This window comes from Amphibalanus amphitrite, unplaced genomic scaffold (genome assembly GCF_019059575.1).
Source record: "Amphibalanus amphitrite isolate SeventyFive unplaced genomic scaffold, NRLGWU_Aamphi_draft 000717F_arrow, whole genome shotgun sequence".
In the NCBI taxonomy this organism is placed as follows: domain Eukaryota; kingdom Metazoa; phylum Arthropoda; class Thecostraca; order Balanomorpha; family Balanidae; genus Amphibalanus; species Amphibalanus amphitrite.
This window is the reverse complement of record NW_024882211.1, coordinates 106,848-119,668: the sequence shown is the minus strand read 5'-3', so window position 1 is coordinate 119,668 and position 12,821 is coordinate 106,848. Positions and strand designations below refer to the sequence as shown.

Below are 12,821 nucleotides of genomic sequence, written 5' to 3'. Positions count from 1 at the left end.
AAGGCGTCATTTTTGCCGCAAATCGCACAGTTTTGTCAAATATGGTCCGATATGGGTGCAATTTGGTGCAACGATGCATGGTCAATCACCGGGATAAAATGCGCCACGTTTGCCGCAATGCGCCACATTTGTCACAAAGCGCCATTTCCAAAAAATACGATTAAGGGTAATGGAATGGCACGAATAGGGGCAGGGCTGGGAGCACTTTACGTCTGCTTGTTTTTTAGTACCTATTGGATTCAATTAGTCTGTGACCTGACATGACCCAGTGGTAGGTAGTGGTAGTGGTAGTGGTAGTGGTAGGGGTAGGGGTAGGGGTAGGGGTAGGGGTAGGGGTAGGGGTAGGGGTAGGGGTAGTGGTAGTGGTAGGGGTAGTGGTAGGGGTAGGTGTAGTGGTAGTGGTAGGGGTAGTAGTAGGGGTAGGGGTAGTAGTAGGGGTAGTAGTAGGAGTAGTAGTAGGGGTAGTGGTAGGGGTAGGAGTATGGGTACTGGGTAGTAGTAGTAGTGGTAGGGGTAGGGGTAGATGTAGTGGTAGTGGTAGGGGTAGGGGTAGTGGTAGGGGTAGGGGTAGTGATAGGGGTAGTTGTAGGGGTAGTGGTAGGGGTAGTGGTGGAGGCAAAAGTAGAACAGTGGCCCGTGCTGATCCCATCGAACGAGAGTTGACCTATGTGACCTGGCCTCACCCAAAGTGACCGGGGCTGACCCCTTTGACCCGTCTTGACCCCGTATCAGCCAAATTTCATCTAACAAAGGCCTCAGAACAGTTCTTCTTAAATTCTCTTCACATTTCCGTCCATATCTATGCTTCTAGACGACACATCGATTTGAATCGAACACCATTCGAAAGCAAATTGGCTGGTGCCGCAATTTTTTCCTACCACGCAGCAAAGCAAGTGGCGCAGCCGCTTGTCTAACTCAGAGGCGGATCCAACTCAGAGGTTTGGGGGGGGGGCAAACCATAAAAATTTATCGATTCTTTCCATGCATCGTCCATAGGCGTAATGTTAAAATCATGCCGTTTGGGGGGGGGGGCAAATGCCCATTTTGCCCCCCCCCCTGGATCCGCCACTGGTCTAACTTACTATTCCAACAGAATCCGTCTGTCTGTGAGTGTGTGTGTGTGTGTGTCCGCCACGTCGTGTAGTGGGTTCAATTCCACTCGCCTACAGGGCAGATGGTATGCCGTAGGAGGTTGAAATTTGCACATCTTATAGGTGACAGAGCGGGTCAGCGCCTTTTCTAGGTTTCGACTCGCTGCGGTGCACGGTTCGCGCGTGGCGGGCGCCGGAAGAACGCCAATGAAATTTTGCTCGGTTCTCAGATCTTCATTGAGAGCCGAGGTCGACGAACTTTGTGAGCTAAATGCATGCCGATCGGCGGCGGGTGCCTCGCATTGGCGGATTGGCAAGTTATTGATTTTGATAAATAGTGGCGAAAAAATGTGTAGAATTTCGTTCGATGGGAACCGTTTGTGATATGAGTATACAAATGCACCGCGTTTACCGCAATGCACCATTTGCGTCACAGGGCGTCATTTTTGCCACAAATCGCACAACTTTGTCAAATACCTATGGTCCGATAAAGCCAAAGGTACAATTTGGTGCCGGAATGCATGCTCCAACGAAAGGTACAGGTGCGCCGCATTTGCTGCAATGCCCCAAATTTGTCACAATGCGCCATTTTGAGTCGCAAATTGCAAAATGGCCATAATTTTGTCAAATATGGTCCGATTAGGGTACAAACTACAACTTTGTGCCAGGATGCATGCACAACCAACAGGTTCAGATGCGCCGCATTTGCCGGAATGCGCAACAATTATCTCAGGGCGTCATTTTTGCCGCAAATCGCACAGTTTTGTCAAATATGGTCCGATATGGGTGCAATTTGGTGCAAAGATGCATACTCAATCACCGGGTGAAAATGCACCGCGTTTGCTGTAACACGCCACATTTGTCACAAAGCGCCATTTCCGACAAAATCGATTAAGGGTAATGGAATGGCACGAATAGGAGCGGGGCTAGATCTTTTAAATTCTGATCTTTTTAAAACGTTTATTGGATCCAATTAGTATGTGACCTGACATGACCCAGTGGTAGGTAGTGGTAGTGGTAGGGGTAGTGGTAGTGGTAGGAGGTAGGGGTAGGGGTGGGGGTAGGGGTAGGGGTAGGGGTAGTGGTAGGGGTAGGGGTAGAGGTAGTGGTAGGAGTAGTAGTAGGGGTAGGGGTAGGGGTAGTGGTAAGGGTAGTAATAGTGGTAGGGGTAGTAGTACGGGTAGTAGTAGGAGTAGTAGTAGGGGTAGTGGTAGGGGTAGGGGTGGTGGTAGGGGTAGATGCAGTGGTAGGGGTAGGGGTAGGGTAGTGTTAGGGGCAGTGGTAGGGGTAGTGGTAGGTGTAGGGTTAGTGGTAGGGATAGTGGTAGGGGAGGGGTAGTGGTGGAGGCAAAAGTTGAACAGTGGCCCGGGCTGATCCCATCGGACGAGAGGTGACCTTTGTGACCTGGCCTCACCCAAAGTGACCGGGGCTGACCTCTTTGACCCGTCTTGACCCCGTATCAGCCAAATTTCATCCAACAAAGGCCTCAGAACAGTTCTTTTTAAATTCTCTTCACATTTCCGTCCATATCTATGCTTCTAGACGACACATCGATTTGAATCGAACACCATTCGAAAGCAAATTGGCTGGTGCCGCAATTTTTTCCTACCACGCAGCAAAGCAAGTGGCGCAGCCGCTTGTTGTTCCTAAGATAAGAATACAAAGCATAACCACGACTGAATACGTGAAGAATCATTTACCTTTTCCTCGAAAATGTAAAAACAATGCCAAAAGTTATATTCAATGCGGTGAGCTTTTTGCTACAAGCCTTTGCCAAACCAACAAAATGACACGATACAAAATTTAAAATTCATGTTCACATGCAACACCCTATAGCCCAACCGACACAAGATAAACCAAACACCTGCCGATCGAAAATACCCCTTTTCGCGTTGCGGAGCACGTGGGTCACCCTAGTTGTTACGCTAAAGGAATGATAACATAGCTCTTAACGACAGTGACTACATAAATGGCCCAACCTGTCAATAGCCTGAAAATGTAATCTTATCACAGCAACCATTTAGTATGAGAGTGCGTCTCCGAGATGCGAGATCTAGGTGTTCTCGACTCAAATGGCATTTGGTGTACGCAGTGACAGAGTCGTGGAATGTGCGCAAACCTTGTCCTGGGTACCTATGTAGGTGCCATCCTATTTACTCTTTGTGTCATATCACCCCAGACTACCGCTGACTTGTTTGGCGGGGAAGTTACCTTCAAGTGAGAGGCTCTCGCGTCGGTTTGCACGCCTTATGAGGCTCGTATTTTTAACTTGTATTTTTTTAAGCTGCTGTAGCTACATTTAGCATGTATGCATGTCTTGACCTGATAGGTACCTATTTGTATGACTCCGCGTCATTGATTGATCATGTCCTGTTGACGGCTGTACCAAATACAAAATACAGAATAGAGTATATAGCGCGCACGCACATGCAAACTACAAAACACGCACACAAACAAAGATTTCAGTGATCATCCGTCGTTTTTATTTCCAGAGATCCCTTGCTTCACCTTCACACACATGTATATCTGGCGCGAAGACCCATCCCTCTGCTACAAGTTACGCTTGCGGAAGGAGTCCTATAGGAATCATATTTGATAATCAGAGGCCATGATATGTGGCCTCTGATTACGAGCGAGCGAGCGAGCGCAGCGAGCGAAGCGAGTCTTTTCAATATAACGGAAAAATCTCAGTATGAGCGGCCCGGCCCGGCCCGGCCTATAACGTTTTTGAGAGGCTTATATCTCAACAACCGCTGGACCGATTGGCCTGCGGTCTTTTTTGCTGGGTAGCCCCATCCCTTCTACCCCGTAATTGACTACTTTTGATACATCTCAGTGACCGTCGTGGCACGTGCCACGTGAAAAGTCAAGGGTGTTCAAGCAGTTTTGCAAAAGTAATGATTTTGAGAGGCCCATATCTCAGCAGCGGCTTGAGCGATTGTCTTGCGGTAATTTTTATAGGGTAGCTGCATCCCTTCTACCAAAGGTCGGACACTCTTGATCTATGTGAGTGACCCCCACTGCACGTGCAAAATACCACAATAAGAGGTGTCAAATTTGTTCCCATTTTAATAACTCGGTAATTACTGGGGCGATTTCGCTGAAACTTGGCATACAGGTAGGCACCCACCAGGCAATGCATTCCCATGTGTTGCGGTTAAGGTGCTACTGCACGTGCGCACGTGCAGGGGGCGCTTCCAAATCTCGAGAACGGCTGGGCCGATTGCGCTCAAATTTGGTACACGGTTGGAGACCGGTTAGTAGGGTGCCGTGCAAAAGTCAGTTTGGACCCCGTTTGCACGTGCGCACGTGCAGAATGCCGCTTCCAGATCTCAGGAACGGCTGGGCCGTTTGCGTTCAAATTTGGTACACCGCTAGCGACCGGTTTGAAGGGTGCTTTGCGCAAGCCCGTTGGAAGTACCCTCTCGCCCTTCCGCACGTGCAGGGCTCACTATCTCGCTCGCTCGTTCTTCGCCCAAAAGGCGTTTTACTGGTATCTGATATCCGTATGTGAAGCGGTCTTTTGGCAAACAAATCCGGTAGGCGGCTATTTTTCTGTTAATAAAACTGGCCTGAGATGACACAACATACATATAGGCACCAAACTACTAGCTCGGATTTTCAGGTATTCAAGTTTTGAAAATTATCCCACTAAAATCCGAAAAAGCATATCTCGAACAATGCAGACCTATGAATATTTGTTCTTCAAGAAATATACAGATAAAATATAAATCAATATCTATGACAAGCTCAGTCAGATGAACTACTACAAATAGTTTAAGCCTTAGGCCGGTTTCCCACTACGACCGTTCAACATCGTAAATTGCAAGAACGGGAGCAAACGGAGGAGATCGTTGATCTAGAGACTTTTCTAAAAAAGTTGAACACTTCCCTAGACCTGGTATACGGGGCAAGATTGGAAAACATCGTGAGACATCGGCAAACGGCTTGGACAAAGCCAGTTGAGAGGAACGATGATGAAGGAGGGATCGGCAGAATAAGCTATTGCAAAAAAAATGCTCAGAATGTAGGCAGATGCAGAATGTAGGCGTGATAAAAAACTTTTGGTCACAATGTGCAATAGCTATTCACGGGAGGGTACTGAAAGCTTGGTGACGATCGGCGCAGTGGTTCTCGAGATATATCGAAAAAACTAAAGGGCCAAGTTAGGCTAAAGGGCCAACTTTTTTGGCCAAGTTATAGCGAAAAAACGGTTCAAAATTGATGACGTCAAATTTTCAAGCTCAATTTTTAGCAATTCTAGACCTCGTAGTGCAAAACAAAGACCACCATTAGACTCCCCGTGACGAGCTGCATCGAATCAACACCCATTTTATGTAAAATATCAACTTTGAAATTTGACCTTTTTTACCTGACCTTGACCTGACCTCCACCAGAAAGTGACCTAAACCGTACCTGATGGTCTTATAACCAACACCATTGAGCTTGAAATGAAAAACTGGCCATAAAACATGCATCGCACAACCTTAGTAAAGTTGGGTTCATGTGGTGACCCTTGGTGACCTTTGGTGACCTGACCTGTGATCTGACCTGGTGTGACCAGTGACCTCTAATAGCAACATACAATGTAATGTATGTATGTACTAGACAACTGACGCCCTATCGCTGATTTTCGACAAAATGCGTTTTACTCGGTGTTATAGCGCTTTCCCTAGAAGCCCCGTGAACGGTGAAACATTTTATATTTGACCTGACCTGTGACGTCATCGGTGACCCCGAGGTCAATGAAATTTGGTATCCCTCAACAAAGTTGACAGGGCTATCGAATGCCGTTTGAATTTTCCGGATCCGTCCAGTAGTTTCGGAGATACGGGGGAGGGCAAAAAATGCCCCCCCCCCCCCACCGCGCGGAAGGTGGCCGGGAGGCCCACCGCCTGCCGGGTTAAAACTGATAATCATCGGCTTCCTCTCGTCACGGGCAACACGCTAGTTTTTTTTCGCGGAGCTCTAGCTCGATCAGGGGTGAAACGGCAAGGGGGTCCCACGGCCCCCCCACCCCCTTATACGTTCGCCGTTACGTTTGGCCTTATACGCCGCTACGTTTCATGCTCAGTGAGTGTTCTTCTCAGTGACATCAGAACTTTTCTTAATTAAATATTGCAAAGGTATTCATTTGAAACTACGAGTATACCAAGTTTTATGTTCACTTATCAGGTTTCGGAGATACCACACAAAACGTAAAGGGGGGGGGGGGGCAAATCAATGTCCCTTCCCCTCAGCGGCTCGTGGGTTAAACGCAATTTTTGGTACTTATCAGACATCGCACACAAAAACAAAAGGCATCGTTGTGTTCCAGAGCTCCTATTGAATCCGATAGACATCTTTTCAGGGTTTGGTGTTTGTTTAATTTTTCAAATAAACAAACATAAACAAACTGTTCACGAACAAATGTGTACGCGAACAAGTGACGTCATCGGTCAAATTTTGGTAAACAAACGACGAACAGTTCGCGAACGTTCATGAACTGTTCGCGAACACGGTAAAGAGGGGGTAGATGAGACCCCCTCCTTAGCCATTTCGCCCCTAATTGAGATAGAACCTTGCGGAAAAAGCCAGCGTTTGCGTCTTTACGAACCAAAGCGATTGGTATCCGATTTCAAGGTCTTGCACCAACCGGTGACCCCTGAGGTCAGATCAAGTGTCATAAAGTAGGGGTTTGGTTTTTGGTAAATAACTTCGCCACAAATGTGGGTAGAGCCGCGATTGTGGCACCACCGTGCTCGTCGTGGCCAGGCGCGTCGAATGATATACTTTTTGTTTGGATTAGGTCTTTTTAGGATGTTGACCTCAGGTCAAGGTCAGGCCAAAGTCACTCGGGTCACAAAGCTGCATGGGGGATGTCATGCTGCATATCATTCGATGTGGCAGTTCTTTCTAAGTCAAGTGATGGCTCAACCGACTCGCTAGCTCATAAGCGTAGGAACCATGGGTGCAGTGGGTGCAGCTGCACCCACAATAATTCTCCAGTGGGTGCAGACAATGTAGTTATTCTGCACCCACAATAATCTGAACCAAAAACCCCTTTTCTCATCAACACTACTTCCCATGCAGCACGGCAAATTTAGGATATGTTGCCCACTATCCATCTTTCGAAGCATGTGCTACTTTGATGGTCTTCAAAACTTACATTTGTGCTGAAAAAAAGGAAATGGAGCATGTGATTGAACACATACCGATGACTAACTGTCAAAATTTTTAGCCCGATATCTTCGAAAATGGCTAAGTTGGCCGCTTTTACTTTTTGCGGTAGCCAATATTGACAATATTATAACCCTCGCATGTGTGCGGCGTTTTCCAGCTTCTAATGTGTAGGGGAGGGGGGTCGCTTGGACCCCGTGCCGTTCGGCCCCTGATCGAGCTAGAGCTTCGCGGAAAAAACGAGGGTGTTGCCCGTGACGAGAGGAAGCCGATGATACCAATTTTAAGGTCCTGGGTCATTAGGTGACCTTCCAGGTCAGGTCAATGTTCCAAATGTCGGGAAAATCGGGACCTACTAGAACTTCGTAAAATGAAGCTGTTATCGGGTTTTTCGGCCTCGGGGTGTTGATCACGAATATCATGTTAGTTTTGATCACAGATGATGTCTACATGCCAGGTCGGGTCAGGTCAGGTCAGGTCAACCATTAGGCGTCCTACCGGCTATCCATAGTAGGTGTCAACTACCACTGACGGCGTCGTAGCATGTTACGAAGTATCAGTAGCGGCGGAGCACCTTCAATTAAGGGGGGGGGGGGCAATGCCAACTTTTGGTTCCTTTCTTTCCATGCAACGCCCATAGGGCCAATGTTGAAATACCAAAATCAAAGGGGGGCACGGTGCCCCGGTGCCCTCCCCGTTCCGCCGCCTATGACTTTATAAAACTACTTCGTAAATGTTCAAATGGATGCTAAATTCGAAATCAGCCCGAAAACTACCCTAGAAACATGTAAAACTCGAAAAAGTGAACCGAGGTCATCAAAGGTCAATGATCTAACCTGACCTTCAGGTGACCTTCACACCCACCGTAATGCATGGGACGAACATCATTTCACATGTTTGGACGTCTACAATCACAAAAAGACTGGAAACGCGCGGATAATGTGAGCTGACATACGCCAATTAATCGCGATTCCGGCCGAACATGGCCTCGAGAATCAGGTCACAGGTCAAAGATCTTTTGGGTCAGGGCTGGGTTACCAGTCTAATGTCCCGCGCTGAGAGTGGCTGGGTTACCAGTCTAATGTCCCGGGCTGAGAGTGGCTGGGTCACCAGTCTAATGTCCCGCGCCGAGAGTGGCTGGGCAGGGCTGTTGGTCGGGTGGCGGCCCGGCCCGGCGCGGCGCGGCTCACCTGTGCACGCCCTGCTGGTGGCGCTGAACACGAAGCCCGGCTGACACTGTGCGTCACACTCGTAGCCACCGAGCGTGTTTGTGCAGCGCTCCGTCTCCGGCTGGCAGCCGTCTATCTTCTCCTCACACTCGTCCACGTCTGTGACGCCGTGGGGGTCGGGTCAGGGGGAGAGCAGCGGGAAGCGTTCTTCGCCCGCCGACAGTAGGTGACTATACATAGTCTGTTCCATAGCAAGCTTGCGGTCGGAGTTCCTCGGTTCAAAAATTTGCGTCTTTGAATGTAAGAGCTGTATGTACAGTCAGTCTTAAAGGGACCCTCCCACCTTAACATTAGATTTGAGTTGAGATAGCCAAAATGGGGTCCCTGGCTCACAATTACCGGTTTCGGCACTCACAACATCGAGAAATGCCTTAAAACGGAAATATTGAATTTCAAAATTGCAGCATTTTGATTCAGAGGGGCTAATGCAGATATTCAGAGGAATACCCCTCTGAATGTGTGACGTCAGCGCAGATATCTAACGATTTTTAAATGTTTGACTAAAATGTTTTGTAGCACGCGGTGGTATATGCTGCTTTGCGCGCAACAAGTGCCGCACTTTCAGCTGCCAAACTATTGCTTCCAAATAAAGTCGCTAGGAACAGCGGAGATCCCAAAAAGTAAACAAAAGTAAAAGTCTAATATCTTGAAAACCGGTGAATATTTTTCGGTGAAATTTGGTAGATATTCGTTTGCGCTCTTTCTGAACCGAGCGACATCACTTTCATGCCAATTCATAAACTTTTTTGAAGGTGGGAGGGTCCCTTTAAAAGTACCGCGCAAAGTACCGGTGGATCCATCAAGCCTGACCGAGGAAGGGCCTGCTCTAATTTTAGTCACCGAACCAATTGACCTGGGGAATGGACGAGGATTTCAATTGCTTCGGTGGCTCAAATTTAGCAGTTCTTCCAGCTTCCACGGTCGGGCTTGATGGATCCCCCGCACTGATGCGTGGTACTTTTAAAACTGACTGTACAGAAATCATGCACTTCTTTCAGCAGAGCACTTCGGCCGCAAGCTTGACATGGAACAGAGTCAAAGAGATAGCCAAAACGTTTGTTGGTTGATTGCGAGTTGAACCATATAAAGTTTTTACCATAGAAAACCAATAGTTTCTGAGTTATAAGCCGCCAAACATAGGGTTGCAGCGTGACCTCCAGGAACTGCCCGCCCGAGGCTATATCTCGGAAACCGTTGTTCGAAGAAAAAAAAATCCTTGCCACAGCTGGGTTCCCCGCCCATCACAACCCATTAGACCAATTTTAAGCAAAAAATAAAATATGAGGGTGTAAATTTTATTTTATTTTGGTCGATCTATCGTGGAATGCCCCAGTTCTTAAGCGCACGGTGGGATTATAGCTGAATGAACAAGGGGCAAATAATTTCCGGACACCCTGTAGATGAATACATTTAAATACAATATTTAAATATTTAATTAGCTAAGAATAAACCTGGACATAAAAAGATACAGGATTCTTCACGGCTCACTCGTGGGAGGGATGCTAATGCTCGCCAGTGCCTCCGCCGTGCAGAGCTCACCTAGGCAGCTGGCGGCGGACGTGTCGTACTTGAAGCCGGCCGGACAGTCGCGCGGCCCGCGGCGCGCCTGGCACGTGAAGCCGCCCTGCGTGTTCAGACAGAACTGGCGCTCCGGCTGGCAGCTGGACGTGCCCTCCAGACACTCGTCGATGTCTGAAACGACCGGCATGGCTCACGTTGCGCTACCGCCGCGCAGCCAGCAGTGCGCAGTCGGCAGTCGGCACACTTGTCAGCAGTCAGCAGTCAGCAGCCGGCAGGTAGTCAGCAGTCAGCAACCAGCAGTCAACACAATGGTCAGCAGTCAGCAGCCAGCACACCTGTCAGCAGTCATGGCAAGTGCAGACAATTTGAAAACCGATACCAAATCAAAACTGTGGAGAAATATCGAGCTTAAAATATTATATGAATACTGTATGGGGTAGTAAAAATGATTGCCCGATGAGACGTCACTGTAGCCCGAGAGTAAAACCGAAACATGTTTTATTACCAGAGGCATAGCCGAGGGCAATAATGCTTGTTGAGGTCTTCGCCCGAGGGCTACAGTGATGTCACAGAGGGCAATAATTTTTTCTCACTACCCCTACCCCATATAGTATTCATTTTAATACACGGCCCATCTCAACTCGCTCTCGTATATCAAACCGCGAGTAGGAAGAACAAATCCTTTAAACGTCGAGCCGATAGGCGATAGGATGTTTAAAACGCGATAGGACGTTTAAAACATTTTTCTACCTACGAGCGGTTTAACCCGCGCCCGTGGCGGTTTCAGCCAACTTCACCCTAGTGGGGGGGGGGGGGGGCATAGGTTACCACCCACCTCTAATTAAAAAACTAAGAGGGCTAGAAAGACGCGGTAAAAAGCAGTCGATAGCCCTTAATGCGTACGTTTGAGAGTACATCGGTAATTTTTCACCTTAGAGCAAAATTGGGGTCACTGGAGTTCATCAAAGGTCAAAATTTGGCAAATGTCATTATATTTCTCAGAAAACATGCATTTACCTCAGGAACTATGATAGCTAGAAAAACGCATGGAAAAGCAATCGATAGCTTTGGAACTCTTCTTTTGATAAGGTCATATCAAAATTGACCTCAGGTCAACGTTTAGCCTCCAGCGGGCAAAAACTCCAAAAATAGCTGTTTTTACGAAATGTGATTTTCGACAATAACTTTTGACTTAAAAAAAAAACAGAATATTTTTATTACCAGAATCGTGTTCCTCTTGCTGAGGCGCGTCGAATGAACCATAATTTGACCTTGAAAGGTCAACTTGAAAATCTGACCTCAGGTCAAGGTCATGACCTGACCGGAAAAGGCCATGTTGCATATCATTCGATGCGTCTCAACAAGACAAACACAATGAGACCATCCCCAGCGTCCTATCTGTTTCCAATCGAGAGTTATTGGCAAAAATCGGTTTGTAGCCTCAAATGACCTCGGATGACCTTTCTAGAGGCTATCAGCAAAAAAGACACCTTGGTTATCAATGGTGGTCCAAATCATTGTGATTCTGAAATATTTGGACTGTTCCTATGCGTACACACGGATCTAGAGGCATTTTCATTTTCATCCATTGATTTATAATGGTAAGGTCACGCCACTGGCCTGACCTTAGGTCACGCATATAAAAAATCCGAGATATAAATATTATAGGCGCCCATAACATCATGCAATCACCAAGTTTAAAATCTTTCTGGCAAACAGTGCAGGCTGGACATGATTGCAAACTTTTTTAGGCTTGGTCAGTTAACTTGACCTGGTGACCTGACCTGACATGACCTTGGGTCAAAAATCTCACACATTGTCCAAAATTGATGTACAAAAATGTACTCCAAGCGGCGCTACGCGCCGCGATTTTTTATTCACACGCAAAAAACGCGACAGGGTGGTAACATATGCCCCCCCCACTGAGGCGAAGGTTAATAATTCTATCCCGTACCGCCCATATCTTTCGGGCGCTTAAAGGTAAAAAATAAATCTTATGTAAATAGTAGGGCATATTTCAGACTAGACGGAATGTCTACTAGACGTTTTACAGTTTGTTAACCCGGCAGTTGCTGGGGTATTTCGCCACCCGCCGTTTGCTGGGGAGGGGCGTTAAACGCCCCCAGCCGATAACTCGAGAACCAATGGTTGCAGCGAAACGCACGAGGCGGCAAACGAAAGAACGCGACGAGACGCTGCAGATGAGTACTTGAAAGTTGAATTTTAAGGTCACAGATCAGGTCAAGGTCAGTTCAAGCACCTGAAATCGGACTTTCGGTAGCATGGACTTCAGAACCTCGTAATGGGCGCCTCTCGTCATAAACTCTGTCAAAACGGTGCACAATCCTTCATATAAGTGCTACAAGAGTATCAGATCTATATAGGGGTCGGTCAAACATAGGTCAGGGTCAAGGCCAGGTCAATCAGGTAAGAGCATACCCCAGAAAATCAAAACTGGTATTCGCCGTCTATGACACATGGTTTATGGGTATTTTTGGGCGTAGAACACGATGGTGTTATTTATTTTATCATACGAGTACGTTATTGATCGAAAAATATCAATTTAGGAAAAACATGCATCATGATCGTGAAGTGTCACGAGAAATAGCCAAGAATTAGTTCAAGATTTTGGAAAATGTAGAACGTTAATCAAAAATCAAATATGGCCATTTGATTGTACATAAAATTGGCAGTCTAATGGCGTTTACGGCATGTCTGTATGTCTATTCTGTGATTTTATATGATTTTTAGAATATATGCCGTTTTTGGTTGAAAAGTCAGAATTCATGACGTCACTAAAACCTCGATATCTCAAATTTGT

At 47.1% G+C, this 12,821-nt stretch overlaps 1 protein-coding gene across 1 annotated transcript in view; it reads right to left on the bottom strand.

Moving 5' to 3' along the window:
- The window catches only part of LOC122365134 (fibrillin-1-like), a 248,808-nt gene that overhangs the window by 148,659 nt on the left and 87,328 nt on the right, over window positions 1-12,821 (bottom strand). Inside the window, exons 8-9 of the mRNA XM_043336109.1 lie at window positions 10,019-10,171; window positions 8,441-8,578 (exon numbers count right to left, since the gene is read on the bottom strand). Coding sequence (XP_043192044.1) covers window positions 8,441-8,578; window positions 10,019-10,171 — 291 coding nt within the window. The remainder of the gene's footprint in view (window positions 1-8,440; window positions 8,579-10,018; window positions 10,172-12,821) is intronic.